A 21,112-nucleotide genomic window follows, 5' to 3' on the forward strand; every position below is an offset into this window, starting at 1 on the left:
CAGGACCAAGCTCAGCAGGATCGTTTAAAACAAGTTCATCTAGTGAGCTGCTTCTACAACCAGTTGCATCCTCAACTCCAGAGAAGATTTCATCCTATGTTGAACTCATCGACAGTTAAAAATGTAAAAAGTTGGGTTTACAATCCAATTTATTTCCCCTAATAACTCTCCCCCAAGGCAACGACCTTGCCACAGTGGATACACTGGTTCCCGTGAGATCACCGAAGCTAAGCACTGTCGGGTGTGGTCGGCACTTGGATGGGTGACCATCCAGGTCACCATGCGCTGTTGCCATTTTTCTGGGTGCACTCAGCCCAGTGAAGCCAATTGAGGAGCTACTCGACCGAATAGTAGCGGCTTCGGTCAAGAATACCATCATAACGGCCGGGAGACCGGTGTGCTGACCCCACGCCCCTCCTATCCACATCCTCCACTGAGGATGACATGGCAGTCGGATGGTCCCAGTAAGCCACTCGTCGCCTGACGACGGAGTGCTTTTTTTTTTCTTCTTTGCTTTTTTAAACTCTCCCTCAACTCTCAAGCAGCTTTTTCAACTTGGTTACCCAAACACTAAAGAAGCAGTGTTGTGAAACACTTTTTTCAATACAAAATATCAGCTTAAAGTTTTTTTATAAGTGGGGCTTGTTAGTGAATCTTTAAAATGCATAAATTCCCAGGAATTTATGAATTTTGGGCATTTGCCCAGGCATATCCTCCAACTTATAACGGGTTGGGGATTTTCTCTGCCCAGGGACTGGGTGTTTGTGCTGTCCTCCTCCTCCTCCTCCTCCTCCTCCTCCTCATCATCATCATCATCATCATTTGTGACAGTGGTTAGATTGGACTGTGTGAAACTTGGACTGTGGAAAAATTGGGACTTTGTGCAGGTGCTGATGACCGCGCAGTTGAACGCCCCGAAAACCAAACTTCACCATCACCATCATCCAACTTATAAGGAGTCAGCAGCCTGGAAGCATGCATAGGTAGCCTACAAGCCCCATTAAAAAACCTAATAAATGAATCCACTAGTTCAGGTGTTTTCCCAGCGTACCCAAAGCATGATGAGTAGTGCCCATACTAGAAAAAGGTAATGTGGAAACCATTGAAAACTACAGACCAGTTTCACTGTTGTCTTCATTCTCAAAACTAATTGAAGCAGTTGTGGAAGAGAGACTGACAAATTACACGAGTTAATACAACCTCTTTAGTGAAACACAGTTTGGTTTCAGAAGTGGAAGAAGTATAATACTGGTCATTGCAGAGTTCACAGAAATGGTACTTGAAGCTCTTGATGGGGATGATAGGGTTACAGGCATTTTCTTAGATTTGTCCAAGGCTTTTGAGACTGTTCACCACAAAATTCTATTGAGCTAGCTAAAAGCATTAGGTATATGAGGAAAAGGGGTTTCAGTCATACCTGCAATACAGGGTGCAAAAGGTGGAGATTGTTCACACATCTGCAGTTGGCAAATTTTTAGTAAAACAATTGTCAGACAAGACATATATAAAGATAGGTGTTCCTCAGAGTAGTGTATTGTGTCCATGTCTGTTCTTAATATATATCAGTTATTTTACAGACAGTATAAGAGATGGAGAAAAAATTCTCTTTGCCGATGACAGCAGCATCATAGTCACTGATAAAACATCAGATCTCCTAGTAGGAAATACAAATTAAACCCTCAATGTTGTTTACAATTGGGCATTATGTAATAAATTAATGATGAACATAAAGAAAACAAACATTACGCACCTCAACATGAAGAGAGGAAGCAACTCTGTCACTTTAAGCTTAGGTGATAAATCTATAGATTGTGTTGCAAACACTAAGTTTGTAGGGATGAACAGTGATTATCATCTAACATGGAGTGAACAAACAAAGGTACTGGCAAGATCATCATCATCAGCATGCTATGCTCTGAAGGTGTTTACATCATTTTGTAACAGCCAATGTCTTGTGGTGACATACTATGCCTACATACACTCAATTCTTAGTTTATGGGATTCTTTTCTGGGGATCAAAGGCACAAAACCTGAACAGAATTGTTAAACTGCAGAAAAGAGCTATAAGAAACTGTAGAAAAGAGCTGGAAGTAGTAGTCGGGCCCATTGTCAAGCACTGTTTAAAAAATTGGGCATCCTTACTGCACCAGGTGTGTACATATTCCAATTTGTGGTTCATATCAGCAAAAATGTTACTAAATACTGCACTAATAGTTCTATACATTATGATGGAACAAGAGCCAGTTTAGAGTTATATTTACCCAGGAAAAACAAAAATTCTCAAAACACCATTTTATAGCAGGGGATAAAATTGTATAATATAGTCACTAGTCTTCTGACTGGTTTTATGTGGTGCGGCACCACAAACTTCTCTCCTGTGCCAACCTCTTCTTCTCATTGTAGCACTTGCAACCTACATTCTCAATTATTTGATGGATGTATTCCAATCTCTTCTTCCTCTACAGTTTTTACCCTGTACAGTTCTCTTTAGTACCATGGAAGTTATTCCCTGATGTCTTAACACATGTCCTACCATTCTGTCCCTTCTTCTTGTTAATGTTTTCCGTATATTCCTTTCCTCACTGATTCTGGGGAGAAGCTCCTCATCCTTACCTTATCTGTGCACCTAATTTTCAGCGTTCTTCTGTAGCACCACATCTCAAATACGTTGATTATCTTCTGTTGTGGTTTTCCCACAGTTCTTGTTTCACTATCATACAATGCTGTGCTCTAAACATACACTGTCAGAAATTTCTTTCTGAAATTAAGGGTTACGTTTGATACTAGTAGACTTCTGTTGGCCAGCAATGCTCTTTTTGCCAGTGCTAGTCTGCTTTTAGTGTCCTCCTTGCTCCATTCGTCATGGGTCATTTTACTACTTGAGTAACAGAATTCCTTAACTTCATCCACTCTGTGGTCACCAATCCTGATGTTAAGTTCCTCACTGTTCTCATCTCTGCAACTTCTCATTACTTTCATCTTTCTTTGATTTACTCTCAGTCCATATTCTGTGCTTGCTAGACGGTTCATTTCATTCAGCAGATCCTGCACTTCTTCACTTTTACTGAGGACAGCAACATCGTCAGCAAATCTTATCATTGATGTCATTTTCCTTGAATTTTAATTCCATTCTTTCTTTTATTACTGTCATTGCTTCTTTGATGTATAGATTGAACAGAAGCAGTAAAACACTACATCCCTGGCTTACATCCTTTTTAATCCAAGCACTTTGTTCTTGGTCTTACACTCTTATTGGGTCTTGTGCATATTGTATATTACCCGTCTTTCACTGTAGCTTATCCCTATTTTTCTCAGAATTTTGAACATCTTGCACTATTTGACATTGTCTAACGCTTTTTCCAGATTGACAAATCCTATGAATGTGTCTTCATTTTTCTTCAGTATTGCTTGCATTATCAACTGCAACATTGGGACTGCCTCTCTGGTGCCTATACCTTTCCTAAAGCCAAACTGATGACCATCTAACACATCCTCAATTTTGTTTTCCATTCTTCTGTGTACTATTCTTGTCAGCAGCGTGGATGCGTGAGTTGTTAAGCTGATTGTGCAATAATTCTCGCACTTTTCGGTTCTTGCAATCTTCAGAATTGTGTGCATGATGTTTTTCTTAAAGTCAGATGGTGTATTGCCAGACTCATATGTTCTGTATGCCAATATGAATAGTTGTTTCGTTGCCACTTTCCCCAATGATTTCAGAAATTCTGGTGGGATGTTATCTATCCCTTCTGCCGTATTTGATCTTAATTCTTCCAAAGCCCTTTTAAATTCTGACTCTAATACTGGATCCTCTATCTTTTCTAAATCAACTCCTCTCTCTTTTTGTATCACGCCATCAAGCAATCTTTCCCCTCATAGAGGTCTTCAGTGTACTCTTCCCACATATATGCTCTCCCCTCTGCATTTAACAGTGGAATTCCCACTGCACTCTTAATGTTACCATCCTTGCTTTTAATTTCACTGAAGGTTGTTTTGACTTTTCTGTATGCTGAGTCTTTCCATCCAACAATCATTTCTTTTCTGATTTCTCTACAGTTTTCATGCAGCCATTTCACTGTAGTTTCCCTCCACTTTCTGTTTATGTCATTTCTAATTGACTTGTATCTCTGTACTCCTGAATTTCCTTGAACATTTTTGTACTTCCTTTTTTCATCAATCGACTGAAATATATCTTCTGTTATCCAGCATTTCTTTGCAGTTACCTTCTTTATACCAACGTTTTACTATCCAGCTTATGTGATGGTCCTTTTAGAACATCCATTCCTCATGAATTGAACTGCCTTCTGAGATATTCCTTATGGAGCATCTGTAGTCTTGGAGAACTTCAAGCATACCTCTTCTGTCCTTAGTAATGCCATATCCCACTTGTTTGCGGACTGATTTTTTTCCTGACTAGTCTCTCAAACTTCAGCCTACTCTTCATCTCTACTAAGTTGTGATCTGAGACATTGTTGAATTACTTGCCATAATAAGTGAAAAAGATTGCTAAAGTACGTTTGTTTAAAAAGGCAGCTAAAACATTCTTCACAAGCAGTGCATATTACACAATTATTAAAGATTACTTTGAGGACTCAGAGTTGTGGGTAGCAGTGAAAGGGGGATAACTGTATAATGCATGAAGTAATGTCTGGTGGCTTAGTTTTTGGTGGACGGTAGCACATAGTTCAATATGGAGCCTGGAAGTGAGGCAAGGGGCACAACAGCATCATCTCAGTCCAGGAGTCATCAGTGGGTGTCATAGTGTGAGCAGCAGTGAAGAGTGGAGCTATATACATTGCAAGAGACAGGAGACAATACAGGAATCATCAGTGGATGTGCTTGGTTTGTGGACAATGAAGAAGGAAACTGTGTTTTATATTGCAAGTTACCTGAAACAATTTGTGTGCAAATAAAGGAGTGTTATACAACAGAGAATTACCAAATGAGGCAGTGCTGCTTAGGGGACGCTGACCTTATAGTTGCAAGGATGCAGCTACTCTGTCTGGCCATCCAGATCTACCTGTCTTATCCTCTTAAAGCATGTTATGTACTCTATGTGTTATATTTTGGCCTGTTGATTGGCATTATATTACCTTTATACAACCTATTTCACTGTCAGATGCTCTTTGGGTGAATATAAATAAATAAATAAATAGGACTGTCACAGTTAAGCATTGCAGTCTCCCTTATCTTTGCATTATAGCTCATGAATGTAGTCACTGGTGGTAGAAACTGTAGTCAGTCACCAGTGATGTTCTAGATGTGGGGGTTTAGCACAGACATTTTATCTGTGTCACTGTCTGCTGAAGGTATAAGATCCTTCTCCACTTCATCTAGTCTGTAAGGACAATAAAGTCCAGCACAGGCTTTGGATCAGCAGTGGAATCTGAGCCGAAGGTTTCCCCGTCAGAGGATGTCATTGGAGATTTGTTAACAGTAAACAGCTCTAGCTTATGTCTGCACCTGTTGATGCAGCTGCAGGCTAGCCAGAGATGTTGTTTCCATCTCCATTGGCACCCAGGCGTGTTCCTTTGATATGGACTAGAGCTGGTGGTGGAGGAGGGGCTCAATGGAAGGGGTCATGTCTGAGGTACATTGATTCTTGGTCAGAGAGATGTATCTAGTTGCATCACAAGAGACACTGCACACTGTTGTTACATTCACTTCATGGATATCTATGTACTATAATGTTTAGTTATCAGTTATCAGCTGGTGTTGTCAGGGAGGTGGTGGCCTGAAATGCTGCACATACTGCCTACGATGATGATGCCCTGTCAGAAAAAGCAGTGAAGTGTTCTTCTAGCTGTGTCTTTCACTTTTTCTTGTGGGATGTAAGATGTGCATTTGGTTCAAGTCACAAAACATTTGCTGTCTCCATTCACCTAAAATTGTGTCTGGCAACCAGTCAGATGCAAGCCCAAATCTGCATGCACACACTTCAGCCCCTTTCATGGTAAAGAGGCTGCACTTGTGATGCCACTTGAGGCAATGGGTGCGGGAGCTCAAACACGGACTTGTGGCAGTGATTGTGCATGATCTTTTCATCCTTTCATTGGTGTCCATTTGTCACATTGATGGTGGATGAAATATTTGCCCCATAGGAGAAGTTTGATAAGGTGTCTCTTACCAGGGGGCCACATTGAGTACAGGAAAACCCTTGCATAGTCTTCATGGATTCTTTCCTACTGCTGCTGTATTGGGAAAGACGAAAAATGCGGCATCAGTGATGACAGCTGTTCTGAACTTTGGTAGTCTTTTCAATTTCTGAACTGATGCCAGACCAATAGGCATGCTCCCAAACTAAGTTATTGTTACGTGTTGTACCTTAGTGTGCTTGTAGTAATTTGAGGATTAGTATGCAGAGTGCTTGTGGAATTATTATTCTGAAGTCCAATGAATCCAGGGCCAGTAGCAGTTTACTGTGAAGTTTAAAGCAATAACACAATGAATGAAAGGCGCACAGTGCTGTCAAAATTCACAAGACCATCTCTGTTACACATGTTGGAGGATCTGGTTTAGGATTGAGTCCACTGCAGCGGTGGCACCAACTTCCTTGTCCATAACCAGGACCTTGTATGAAATATTTTTAATTCGAGATTTGCAGGTGGTGCAAAACATTTTTTTGAGCAGTTTAGTTTACCTTTTCTTTGATATGCCATTGAGTTGGCAGTACCCTATCTTTGATTATGCTGTGGACTTATTATTACACTGTAGGCTCAGCAGATGTACACTTTAATGATTACACTTAAGGTCTTTCTTTATTCAGTTTTACAGAGCTGATTCTGTTACAATAATGTTGTTAGGTAGTGCACACATAGAGGGATCTTTTCTATTAATTGTTCCAAATATTACTGAGCAATTGCAAGACCTTGGCAGCTCCAAATGACAGGCAGTTACACTGATACAGTCCAGAAAGTATATGATGTACCTTCACTCATGATGGGCAAAATTTCAGAGCGCATGCATCCATACAGTTCAAAGGCCTGCTTATAAGGCTACCTGGGTTGGCCCCTGGCACACTCTGGTGAGCTGCCAAAGAAACAACATTACTTAAGTGATCGCAAATGAGTGCTCAGCTTATTCTTTATGCCTTATTACTGTTGCCCAGTCAATTTGTTCAGTGCTACGCACAACCTGTATCTTATGTATTGCTCTATAAAGTACCATGTTCCATACATCGTATTTATTCTTGCTATAACAAACATGGCAACAAATGTGGTTTATATTTTCTCCAAATGTTAGTATTGGTGCTAAGTCACCAGACGAACATCTTGATGGAAGAAATACTCCAATGTCTCATTGCCCAGAAGCAAGCTTTCACAGAACACCATCAGGCTTTCACCACCACTCTCAATCAAGTGGTGTCTGCATGTTTGCGGAGGTTACTCTCCCGTTGCAAACCCGTGTAGGGCTTTCTTTCTTTCCTGGCTTTCAATGCACATATATCAGTTGTTGTGCCATCTTGCACCTTTGCAAAAATTGGTCAATGATGAAATGTGCAAGTTTCTCTCATCCTATTACTCTGACAGAATGCATGTTGTTGTGACATGTGTAGGAGTTTACTGTTGTCAAGAAATGCCCAAACCAATCTTACAAAGCCTGGGCTGCAAAATTACATGGTTGAGCCTTTGTTGTAAATTTGTCACTTGTACTTATCATTAACCTACTGCTGATCACATAGTGTGTGATGTTATTAGTCTGGCCCCAGATAGGCAAGTCGGCAACAAGGAACTTCAGTGTGAGAATCTGACGCTTACGGCTGTGCTCAATATAGCACAGTCCTTTGAAGTGTCACAGCCGCAGGCAATCAGATTGCTACATGGAGGGGAGGTATCGGAAGTTGCTCAGTCAATTGCGTTAGGCACGCTGCAAGTGTTCAGGATGACAGGGAAGGCATTGGAGCAGTACAACCTTCAACTCAGCGTCACATGGGCAGCATTGGTTATGGCCGCGGCAGCAACAAACCACATAACAGCAGTGGCCACATACCCTCTTCTGTCTTCCTTGTACTGCATCGTTCAACATGAGAATGCTGTGTGCCCTAAGTGTGGGGCAATTTGTAACAAATGCTGAAAGAAAGGTCACATTGCATCAGTGTGTTACTCCTCTTCATGCGTGGCAGACACAGTAGTACAGATGGACATAAACTGTATCTCTACAATGGCTGACTTCCTGTACAAATTGTTTATTGGCTTGCATATGTTTAATAAACCGCTAAAAATGCAAATGGATACAGGAGCTGCAGTGACTTTATTAAATGCAGAGGCATACGTGGACTTGCGCTCACCTCCCCTCACACAGGTTTCGCGGAAGTTGGTTAGCTACAGTAAACAGCAGATTCCGATCTAGGTCAGTTCTCCCCTCCTGTCTCTTACGAATTTGCTGTTCATTCCCTCACATTCCTCATCATGGATCATTCCCATACCATAGATCTGTCTTGGTTAGATGTGTTAAATGCTTTCGGTTTCTCCATTGCTGAGAGGTAAATTTAGTGTCCAGATCAAGTTTCTTATCAGCAACTGGAGATCCTCTGCTCCGAGTTTTCATCTCTGTTTTCCCCTGGGCTATGTTGTGCTGCTGTTTTTCAGGTCCACATTACTTGAAGGAATCCGCCCACCACCATTTTCTTTTGGGTGCAAGAGGTGCCTCACATTGCAAGGCCGAACTAGACTCCGATCAGTGTCATTCAGCTTGTTTCTTCTAGTGAATGGGCTACACCACTGGTCATCGATAAGAAGCCTCCGGGTAAGCTTCGCCTCCACTGTGACTTCGTGTCACAATTAATGCACAGTTTGTGATAAATGTGTACCCTTTGCCTCACCCCGATGAGTTGCTCACAAAATTGACAGGTGGCCACTACTTTTCCAAGATTGATTTCCCAGAAGTGTACTTCCATCTCCTCTTGGAACAGGCCATTAGGCACCTTCTTGTTGTCAATACACCTTTCAGCGTATACCAATGTCAATGTTTGCCTTTTGGCGCCACAAACGCAACCACAATTTTTCAGCGTTTTTTAGATAGCTGTCAGCCTCTGTATCCAGCTACATCAATTACCTCGACGATATTGTTGTTTTGGGTTCTTCCATCGAAGAGCACCGTAACAAACAGTCTCAGATCATTGTTTTCTGTTTTGCAGTCTGTGGGTCTCAAGTGCAATCTTGCCAAATCCTAGTTTTTTTCAGCCATCAGTTGAGTATGTAGGTTGTGAGGTTTCTTGCACAGGGTCACCACGTTGACGCAATTGTGGGTTTGCTGTGGCTGAACTCTGTTATGGAACTGCAGGTGTTTTTTTTTTATCGAAAGTTGTGTACTACCATAAATTTTTACCAGATGCATTCACTGTTGCCCAGTGACTGCAAGCACTTTTGCGTAGAAATGTGCCTTTTTTCCGGTTCCCGGCTTGTGACGGACCGTTCGCTTTTCTTAAATCTAAGCTTCAATCTGCCCTATGTCTGGCCACTTTTCAGCCATGTCATCATCTCGTTTTAACCACAGATACCTCCCAGCACGGTATTTGCGTGGTAGTGGTGCACAAATACGCAGACAGGTCTGAACAAACCCATTGCTTTTGTTTCTAAGACTTTAACTTCCACTCAGCAGTGGTATTCTCAGATTGAAAAGGGGGCTTTAGCAATTGTGTTCACCCTGAAGAAAATTTACAGCTTCTTGTATGGTTCTAAGTTCCATTTAATTGCAGATCACAAGCTGTTGGTTGCTCCTTTTAACCCTTCGGCTTCCATACCGGACAAGGCAGCACCACTGGTTCTCTTCCTCTCCCATTATCATTATCAGACCCATTACTGGCCGACAGCACAACAAAAAAAGTATGTGAAAGCTTATGGGACTTAACTGCTGAGGTCATCAGTCCCTAAGCTTACACACTAATTAACCTAAATTATCCTAAGGACAATATACACACACATGCCCGAGGGAGGACTCGAACCTCTGCTGGGACCAGCTGCACAGTCCATGACTGCAGCGCCTTAGACTGCTCGGCTAATCCCGCGCGGCAACACACCAACACCAATGCCTTATCTTGCCTTCCAATAGGCTCAGACCTGGCATTCGATAAGCGTTAGTTGATTTGTTTCTATTTAGACACTGTGAATGTGAATGCAATCAATGGTTCTCCCATCACTGTGGATCCTGTACTTAGTTGGGTCCTCTCTTTTGTGCAGCACAGTTGGCTAGAAAAACCCCCAGACTGTGCCTCAGACCCCTTGCGTAATTACTTCTCCCTCCAGCTCCACCTTTCTGTGTTTGATGGGGTTCTTTTCTTAGATATGGAGGACACTGCTCCCTGGGTTGTAATTCCCAGTTCCTTACGCCATAATGTACTGCAGCTTCTGCATGTCAATCATTGGGAGACCTCATGCACCAAAGCTTTGGGCTGCTGGCATATGTGTTGGCAGCCATATGATGGGGGTGTTACGCAGCTTACTGCCGCCTGCACTCACTGTATTCAGCAACAGGTGGCCGTGCAGGCATCTTTTTCCCCCTGCCCCTGGCCAATGCTGCAGCGGCTGTGGAAGCACCTACTTTTTGATTTTGTTGGGCCCTTCATAAATCAGTTTTGGCTCATTTTAGTGGATGTCTCTTCCATTTTTCCCTTCATGATGTGCTGTTGGTCCACATCAGCAGTGGCCACTATTTTGGCCCTGCCTAAGATTTTTGCAATTTTGTGTCTTCCGTGATTACTGTTAATGACCCCCAGTTTGTTTCTTGAGAATTTACATCATTTTGTCAGGCTAATGGTGCTCGCCATCTCACGGCTTCCCTGTTTCATCCTCAAACTAATGGTGAAGTCAAACACATGGTTCAGACGTTTAAAACTCAGATGCAGAAGTTCGTATCTGGCAAGTCCCCTGAAGCTGCTTTAGACCATTTTTGACTTTGTACCATTTCACTCTGGTGGGGTACAAGAGCCCAATGGAGCTGCTGCATGGACACCAACCACGCACACTCGTTCACCTGCCAACAGCGGTTCAGCAATTGTTATGACAATGCACACCTGTTTGGGCTCATAGTTTCGGCTGCCGACTGAACTCTGTTCCTGTCACCATCGATCATTACCGGGGCTGGTGCCTGTGCGTCGTCCGCACTGCTGTTGGGTGGGCATCCCATCACTTCGACCAGCTGTGGCTGCGCTGTCCCTGGTCCTGCCCTATGGCCTCTTAGAGTGGGGAGATGGCATGCCAACCTGCCCACTCATCACTTCCGCCCCTACTCGCTGGTGCTTGTTTGCCACTTGCTGCAGCAGCCACCATCATTAGCTGATGAGATGGGTGTCACTACCGTCATTGGTGTTTTCCGTGATTCACAATCTCAGTGCCTTGTGAGATCAGTGTTTTTACAATACCAGTGCTTTTTCGGTACCAATGCTTCTTTGTTACCAGTGCTTTCTCAGTACCATGCATTTTTCTGTGTCTAGTGTTTTTTATGCATGTATTTAGGTATGTGGTTTTCCCATTCCCTAGGAGGGAGGGTAATTTCAGAGAGCACGCATCCATGCAGTTTGCAGGCCCACTTACAGAGGCCACCTGGTTCAGTCCCTGACATGCTCTAGTGAGCCACCAAAGAAACAGCATTATTTAAGTGAACACAAACGAGTGCTCAGCCTATTCTTTACAATGTATTACTGTTGTCCAGTCAATTTGTTCAGTGCTACACACAACCTGTAGCTTACGTGTTGCTCTATGAAGTACTATGTTCTGTACATCATCTTTGTTCCTGCTATAACAACATGTTTTTGATTCTTCATTGATATAAAGTTGCAGATATGCATCAGATAAGTTGATTTTGGAAAAGTATTGTCCACCTGATGTAGGAGACATTATTGCTTCAAGCCTTGTAGTGGGATACATGTCAACTTTTGGTTGTGATTTCATTGTAGATTTAATATTGCCTGAAACTTTTAATGGCCCATTAGGTTTGTGAATAATGACTAATGAAGTAGCCCAGTAAATAGAAAAATGGATTAAATTACTTGTTCTAGTAAATGATCTAACTCTCTCTTTGTCACCTGGAAGTGCAGATGGGATTGGCTTACCTCTGGAGAATCTCGGTTGCTTTGATGATTTTGGTGATACATCCTTCAAAATTGTAAGAATAATTTTAAACAAAATCAAAAGCATTTTCTTTGCATAATGCTTCTAAAAATCAGTAAAGGGGATTCTTTTTTCTGAAACAATGTTTACTGAGCCAAGCATTTGAAATCCAAACAGTGATAAAGCACACAGCCCAATTTTTTAAAGCTATAAAATGAGCCATAAGCAAGCAATAATGTTAATGCACAATAGAAATACTTTTATAACTAGATATAAGAAATAATTTTGCACTTTGTAGGTTGGTTTAAAGGAGACTGGTTTCTTCATTAATGATAGCCTCCTGTCTCAGACTAACTGTACCTCTGTGTTTATGACTTAACAGTTGTGCCTAAGCTTCATAATACAATGACTGAGTGGTAAATACTTGCTGTATTTTAAGGGGCAAAAGTAGGCCAATTGGTGCCATCCAATTTCTAACAAAATGCAGCAGTTTGACTAGGTTTGTCACATAAAATACAGATCGCTCAGTGCTGATGACAGTTACTGTGTTGTAAGTCTTGAAGCAACTTATACAAGATTCATTTCTACTTGCTTTCCACCTTTTAAGATTGCAAGTAAGTACACTCAAGCATCAGTCTGAGATATGACTTTCTTTACAGTAATACAGTGGAAAATCCAAGCTGGAATAATAACAACATTCCTTAAAGTAAATATGTAACTGATACTGATATGAACCCCAGTCATCTGTTTTAGCAACCAGGTAGGGGCAGGGGGGGGGGGGGGGGAGTGCAGTTTGTAGCTTTGTGCTATTCCAATTGTTGCTGTTGCTGTGGTCAGAATTCCTAGACTGTGCCTGTTATTGCAGTTGGATTTGCTGCCACTTTTTTTTAGGAATAATTGACCCATCCTCAGTATTAAATTATCAAGTATATAACAATAATAATGATAAAAAACCACATGTTACAGATCATATTCAGTGATTCTTGTTGCCATGATACTGTTGTGCCAAAGTCTGTTTTTTATGTATAAGTTCAACACAGATTCTACTGGAGCAATTTCTCTTACACCAAATAAGAACACAATTACTGTGTGACCATTGTTGGCTGGTACAGAACCATACAAAAGGGACAGCAAGAGAAGTCCATATTGATAGCCAATAATCAAACTCCAGTGAAGCATTATCAAGCCAGAGAACCATCTAGTCATATACAGAGTACAAAGGTGTTGCTAATGTTTCTTAAAAGACATCATAGTCACCGTTGACTGCATAAAATATTTATTATTACAATTGCAATTTCGGCCTTAGGGCCATTTTCAAGTAACAATACAAAAGTTACCTAAACACAAAGAAATACAAAAGTGAAGCACAGGGTGTATATACATAATTAAGCAAACATTTCATTAAGATAGTAAGATAATTATAAAAATTGGTGAGAAATGTACGTAACTTACATTCTGTCAGAAAATAAGACTATCGGACATGAGTACATGTCGTCATCAAAATGCAGCCTTTTGACTGTGAGAGTCACATGAGATCCAATGAGTACAACACTTATTACATCATAAAATGCTGTTAAATACATACTGAACTGTCAATGTTGCCATCGTTCTAATAATCTATCACACATACAAGCTCAGGTGCATCAGAGAGGAGGAGATCAACATCTGGGAAGGTGCCATGCTGAGTTGAGGAGGACCTGGTGAAGTGAAGTGCATGGGAGAGGTGTTGAGGTTGTGAAGGAATGAAGATAGGGTGTCTTGGCCTTGAGTCAGATTGTGAAGATATCATCAATGAACCTGAATCAGACAAGGGGTTGGGCTAGGAAGGTTTTCTTTAGATAGCCCATAAACCGGTTGGTTTGGGAGGGTGCACTGTTATGGAGGTTCTGTTTTCAGAAGGCAGTAAAATGGAAGAAAGTGAGAAGCTCAATATTTTGAAGGCCAAATGAAAAGAATTCCCTGTGAGACAATATTTTTATTGTAAACAGGAGTTCCTCATAGTAGATTGCAGCCTCCCACTGTAATATGTTACTTATTTGAAATTATAGCTTCATTCTGAATTTTGGGCTTAGGCAATGCAGTTAACTGTGTAGAAAATAACAATAAATTTTCTTAGCATTGGAAAAATAACATACTGTCAACAGGTTGTATGTGACGACAAATTATCTTTTTTTTTTATTATTATTTACTTGCGATAACAATCATAAAAACATTTCAGAAGCAGTTACTGGTTTTGGATTATCAACGTGAGTATGTCGACCACACAAGGGAAACCTCACATCACCACTTCCAGCACCTGCGTTTAGAAAGGGTTAGTTGTTGCAAGAAACTAAAACAATATTTTTGTGTATTGTGATTAATAATAAAATAATAATGATGATGATGATGATGATGATGCTGAAACTTAACCTGCAGAGATGAAAAAAGTTATGTTTGCACACTCTTTCCCTCACAATAGTTGGATCCCACTCTTAACGTAGGGTCACAATGACCTGCAACGCCGTCCTTTCCTACCCTCCATAACTAATCTCACTTACCTCTTTGAGGGTGTACATGATGTTTCTAAAATGACTTAACAACTCTGAAAATTCATATAGACTTTTTCATATGATTTATGAAAATGGTTTTGGTTTAATTTTTACAAAGTACATCATATTTTTTACCTCATAGGTAAACATGAGTAAGTCTTGATGGCTGTCGTTAAGTGCCAAACTCCTATAATTTTAATGTATCAATTATCGCTTGTTTCTCCCCTGTCAATGTTTGTTAATGTGAAAAATGTAGAGTTGCACTTTGCTTCAGATTCCATCTTAAGGGGGAAACCACATTAGGAGGCTGTTTGACACTGATTTTTTGGGTGGGAAAAATTAATTAGAATTTAATCAAATTTTGACATCATTTCATTCATATCTCGAACAGTTTTTGTGACTTTTTTAAAATAATTTCAGCCAAAAATACAAAGTTACACTGTGATGTTCACTGAAAGTTGTGAGTATACTTCTCGAAATGCGTGCAATGTAGCCATTCCGATTTTCATCTGAAATCAAAAAGGTTTTTATTTTGCATTAATAACTTATTTTCTAGGAATATGAACCTCAATGCAGGTGAAAATAATAAAAACTCTGCAGGTGTTGCAACAATTAACTTCAGTTTTCACGATTTTTTTTCTCTAATTAGGCAAAGAAAAATACCCTTAAAATCATGATATCATCTCAGAAGAGGGTTCATATAATTTGTAATTTTATAAAGAATCCTACAATCAGTTTTCATAATGATCAGTTCTACACTTTTTGATTTAGACTGCACGCAAATGTGAAAAAAGTCATTTCGAGATAAAGGCGTTTGAAAAATAAGTTCTCGGAAAGTAGGAATTCAAGGAAGTTAATAATAATGTAAAATGCTTACCGATTAATCTGCGATTCCAGCACCATATAGTAACCCTTCTTCTTCCTCATAGGCTTCGTTTTGTGCTTGCAGCAGTGCTTTCTGAGCTTTCCGACCTTCCTTCAGTTCCAATGATCTACGTTGATTCTGCCGGCTCACGCGCTGGTTATCCATTTGTCTGGCATAATTGTAGCTTTGCGTGCCTACTAAAATTCCTGCCATATTCACAACCATCAGAAGGGCTTCATTGAATAAGCCTGCTGCTAAATACAATGCTAATTCAAGTATTTAGGAGCTAATCGCCAAGTAGTGGAATTAAAACTTTCATTCACATTTTATGTGTGGCCACCTAAACATCTCTCCAGTAATTCATCCCTTGATAGCCCTATCTGCGCTTGAGCCTGTACATGATGTGCACTCAGTTCTACACTCATAAAATCTAAACGAATGCGAATTTCGCTTTGAAATTTTGACAGCATATTCTTGGATAGTTAAGCTAATGTTTTATGCAATAAAAAAATCATATTTTTTGAACTTCCTAATGTGGTTGCCCCTCCTTAAATTGTAGGTCGCCCCATAACTAGCTGACATGGAGTGTGAGGCCACAAAAAGCCAATGATATTTACAGCATTTGACACTTCACATATTGTCTACCATGGGACCACAATATTGGCTGCTAATGGCAACAGGGGGCGGACTGGAGGTATTCAATGGTGAGCACAGCATGAGGCTATGGAGTGTAGTTGAAATGTTTAGCTGCTGAGTAACTCACAAAATTGCTATAGTGGAGAGCAGCTACAAAGGCGGGTGCCTCATGCATTCTGCACAGAGAGAGAGGAAAGACACGTTGTGATGCTGCCAGTTTCTTTCTGTCAGTTCACACTCTGAGACAGCTGATGGCGCAATAGCATAAACATCTTTCCACAGGGAACTTTACGAACTGCATTTTTAGTAATGAGAAACTTCATGCGCACACACACGCAACCTTCCACATAGAATTAATTAATGTTGAACTCAATCACAACATTCCCAATCATAAAAAATAGTTAGATAAATAATTTCTCTACATTAAGTTCAATAAAGCTGAATGCGACAAGACTCAAAGTAAAACAGCTGTAAATAGAAACATAAAAAACCAGGAAAACCACTGCATGTGGTACCTAGGTATATATATGCAGAACTTTATGCTGTTTTCAGATTTGTAAAAACTTTCTTAAAAACTCTAATATATATATATATATATATATATATATATATATATATATATATATATATATATATATCTCTGTGTGTGTGTGTGTGTGTGTGTGTGTAAGTAATAACAAATATTTTTCCTATTGTATAACAGAAAGCAAGTGAAAGCCCAAAGATGATGCTGAAACCTCAATGAAACATCTCTGGGTGATAGCACAAAAAGAAACAATTGTGTTTTGCTCAAGGTGAATCCCTTCCAAAAGAACAGTTTAGTTGTAAAGCAAACACAGATGGAAGAGCTTCAACTTCAAGACACATACTATTTTGTCAGTAATCATGATGTAGCTTCATTCTTTCTTTAAATACTGTCAGTGTTTAATGTTCTTCTTTTGAAAGATAACAATTTGTTTCGTTAATCAAATGAATTTTTGCATTTCTTACATTAGGCACCCACAGTTATCGAATACATTTAAAGCATTTTCAATTTTTAATAATTTGTGACCATTAGGATATCAGAAACAGCTCGTTTAATGTATTACTAAAAGCTAATTTTCTTTCATTGTGCAACCTGCTACAGTGTTATACACTCATGCTCATAAATTAAGGATAATGCTGATACATTGTGAAACAATGCTCTCGTGGGCGGTTTGCGGGTTTAAATCCCCTTGGAGTATGACCATGCAGTGCATTTGACACACGGTCGTCGCACGGTGGCGCTGGCAGCAGTCCACATAAGCAGAGATATGTTGGTGCATGTCAGAGTATAGTGCAGCGAGTAAGTGTGTAAACATTTTCAGATGTGCTAAAGGTGACTGTGTGTTGAAAATGGCTCAAAGAACACATATTGATGACGCTGTGAGAGGTAGAATACTAGGGCGACTGGAGGCTGGTCAAACACAGCAGGTTGTAGCACGGGCCCTCTGTGTGCCACAAAGTGTGATCTCAGGATTATGACAACGATTCCAGCAGACAGGAAACATGTCCAGACACTACAGTACAGGACGTCCACAGTGTACAACACCACAAGAAGACTGATATCTCACCATCAGTGCCCGCAGACGGCCACGGAGTACTGCAAGTAGCCTTGCTCGGAACTTTACCGCAGCCACTGGAGCAGTTGTCTCCAGACACACCATCTACAGACGACTGAACAGACATGGTTTATTCGCCCGGAGACCTACAAGGTGCAGTCCGCTGACCCCTGGTCACAGGAGAGCCCGTAAAGCCTGGTGTCAAGAACACAGTACGTGGTCATTGGAACAATAGTCCCAGGTTTTGTTCACGGACGAGTCCGGGTATAGTCTGAACAGTGATTCTCGACGGGTTTTCATCTGGCATGAACCAGGAACCAGATAGCAACCCCTTAATGTCCTCGAAAGGGACCTGTAAAGGAGGTCTTTGTTTGATGGTGTGGGAGTGGGATTATGATTGGTGCACGCACACCTGCATGTCTTTGACAGAGGAACTGTAACAGGTCAGGTGTATCGGGAAGTCAATGTGGAGGAGTACCTTGAAACAGAAGATATCTGACGAATGGAGTGGCCTGCCTGTTCTCCATACCTAAACCCAATCGAGCACGTCTGGGATGCTCTCGGTCAACGTATCACGGCACGTCTTCACACCCCTAGGACACTTCAGGAGCTCTGACAGGCACTGGTGCAAGAATGGGAGGCTATACCCCAGCAGCTGCTCGACCACCTGATCCAGAGTATGCCAACCCACTGTGCGACCTGTGTACATGTGCATGGTGATCATATCCCATATCTCATATTGATGTCGGGGTACATGCGCAGGAAACAGTGGCGTTTTGTAGCACATGTGTTTCGGGGTGGTTTTCTCAACTTATCACCAATGCTGTGGACTTACAGATCTGTGTCGTGTGTGTTCCCTATGTGCCTACGCTATTAGCACCAGTTTTGTGTAGTGCCACATTGTGTGGCACTATATTCTGCAATTATCTTTAATTTATGAGCATGAATATAGTATGTGTTCTTAATTAAACGAAATATGTTTTATGGAGAAAATGGCATTGTTACAAGGTCAAAGATGAAACATGAGCTAGTAATAATTTTTTGTGCTGCTGCAGACACAGTCACACAAATAAAGTCATAAGCAGCAGTAACTGGTACTTACATACTTCACAGCAAGAAATCAATGACATTGTCTTCGCTGTCCAATGTAGATGAATCAGACTCAGCAAGATTTACAGCGAATGGTTCCGTAACCATGTCCCTGCCAATTTCCCTGTTGTAATCTTCATCTTGCAGTTTTTCTGCATGTCTTATGCAGCTGCCCATGCAGATGTTGAGATGCTGTCTATTGGCTCATGTATAAGTCTCTCGACAGCTGCAATTTTGAATATATTGTTCTTTTCTGCAGTATATGCTTTAACGTGAACCCATACCAGCTCAATTGGGTTGTAATAGCAATGGTATGAGGGTTATCTAATGATACGGTGTCCATACTGCTTTGCAATTTCATCTATCTCATAAACTCTGTATGCAGGCTTGTGTTGATTGACAAGAACCAGCAATTCTGCTCTGGTATGCGACGAGTTGTGAGGTATTTCGTTAGATGACAGTCATGCAAAATGTCTGCCTTTTTGGAGTTCATATTTGGAGCTTTGTTCACTTGGAATGAGTGGATGCTCACATTGTCCATGGCTATAACTGAAGACACAGGAATATGTGGCTATAATTGTTGTGTAAACCACCTTTTGAAGATGCCGTACGTCATTTCAGAGTGGTAACCTTCAGAATTCTTAGCCTTTGATGCCTTAAGAATCAGCTTACCCTGGGGAATAAAGCCAGTATCTGCTGACACGACATGAAGCACTATAATTCTGTTACCCTTACCAATAGGAATTTCTAACCACCGTACCCATCACTCATTTTCCAGCACGTAGCCCTTGCGTGGTTCTGATTAACGAAAGTTTCATCTATGTAGTAAATTAGAGACGTGTCAGCTACTCTGATCTGCTGCATTGTTCTCAAAAACACAGTTCTTGCAGCTACAATATTGCTTTGTTCCATTAATAATTTCCTACCATAGTTTGTTTTCTGATACCTGAACCCCCCATGTTTTTCAGTATCCTCAACATGGTCCATTTGCTTTCGTTAAAATTTTCAGCTTCTTTAATACGCGAAACTAGTTTCTCTGCTGTTGGATATTCACCTTCAGCATACATACTGGACACTATGTGCTGCAAAACGTTTTTCGTGAAATCGTCTAGCTCACCCACTTCTTTGTGGTCGTGTTACTTCCCTGGTGATTTGAAAACAGCTGAGCCGCAGGCTTGCATATACGTCTTAGCTTCGCTGGATATTCTCTGAACGGTCCTCAAACCAACACCACATGCTTCAACTTTGTGCTCCTGGCATTTGGCAACGGTGCAACCTGCGCCTTGTGCCGGCGTGGATTCAGCAGAAGATTCTCTCTTAAAGTATTGGTACACATGGGACACTATTCCTCTTGCTTGTTTGTGTAGCACTCGGTGTGATTGCATACCATCACTCACAATGAACGCTATGAAGGCAGTCAGCACTCAGTATGGAACACTATGACTGAAATAAACAGTTAGAACTTCCGAACACAGCACGACCCACACAGAACGCAGACAAGAATGTCACTGGCGTGTAATTGGCTGTGAGTCACGTGGTACACTTCCGCATGCTTCTGCGCATCCGACCCTCGCCCACTTTCGTAGCTGCTCTCCCCTCTAGTGGTGTTAATACAAAGCAGAGCAATAGCAACAATAAACAAAGCAAACATTGCATTATATCTACAACAGTTGTCAAAGTTACCATTTCGTCAGACAGGAACCCAAGGAATTTTGCAGAGTGAGAAAGAAGTGGCAGATGAAGAATTAGCTCTGCAAGATGAGTCAGTGAAACGTGTGGTGTCACAAATGCTCAACTGTGCGGGTAACACATGAGGAGTACAATGATGATACACACTTAAAAATTGAAAGTGATAGTGAAACAGGTGTCAAGCCATTTAGTTCACCATCCCTGTTGGACAGGAAACCACAAATCCCATCTTCTGTGAAATGTAGTAAAGGACAATCGTTGTCCAAGGAGCAGGTTCTAAACATAATAAGATATGTGGGAGATCATTTACAGCATAGTAAAAAAATAATTATGAACAGATTTCGAATAAGTGCACAGCATTATGACCGTGTGGTGCACAAGAAAAACTATGGATATTCAAGGGAGGACAAGGCACACTTGTTACAAAAACTGGTGTTTGCACATTTCAAGGATGCTTGGTACAATTTACAGGATGTGTACGATAGTGACCTACTATGTTATGCAGATGAAACTGCGTGTAACATAGATGACAGTAATTTCAAGGGAAGCAGTGGATGGTTGCATAACTTCAAACATTGCTACAGAATTGGAAGACACAAGATAACAAAATTTCAAACAAAGAGTCACCTTGACAATGCACAGCAAAGAGTAGAATCGGTCTAAAAAGACTACAACTGTGGT

General features: G+C 40.9%; 1 protein-coding gene and 1 pseudogene across 8 annotated transcripts in view; both read left to right on the plus strand.

Annotated features, from left to right (window-relative positions):
- LOC126236466 (NAD-dependent protein deacylase sirtuin-5, mitochondrial-like) overlaps positions 1-21,112 on the plus strand; it is a 126,132-nt gene that overhangs the window by 76,262 nt on the left and 28,758 nt on the right. For 2 of the 8 annotated variants that reach the window (XM_049945792.1, XM_049945785.1), the window contains exons 2-3: positions 14,263-14,355; positions 15,997-16,141. The exons of 4 other annotated variants lie outside the window; for them this stretch is intronic. In XM_049945792.1, coding sequence (XP_049801749.1) covers positions 16,044-16,141 — 98 coding nt within the window. In that variant the 5' untranslated portion in view covers positions 14,263-14,355; positions 15,997-16,043. The remainder of the gene's footprint in view (positions 1-14,262; positions 14,356-15,996; positions 16,142-21,112) is intronic. 2 more of the 8 variants (XM_049945786.1, XM_049945789.1) reach the window with 2 other exon arrangements.
- Positions 177-294, plus strand: LOC126238140 (5S ribosomal RNA; annotated as a pseudogene).

This window comes from Schistocerca nitens, chromosome 2, assembly GCF_023898315.1.
Source record: "Schistocerca nitens isolate TAMUIC-IGC-003100 chromosome 2, iqSchNite1.1, whole genome shotgun sequence".
NCBI lineage: Eukaryota > Metazoa > Arthropoda > Insecta > Orthoptera > Acrididae > Schistocerca > Schistocerca nitens.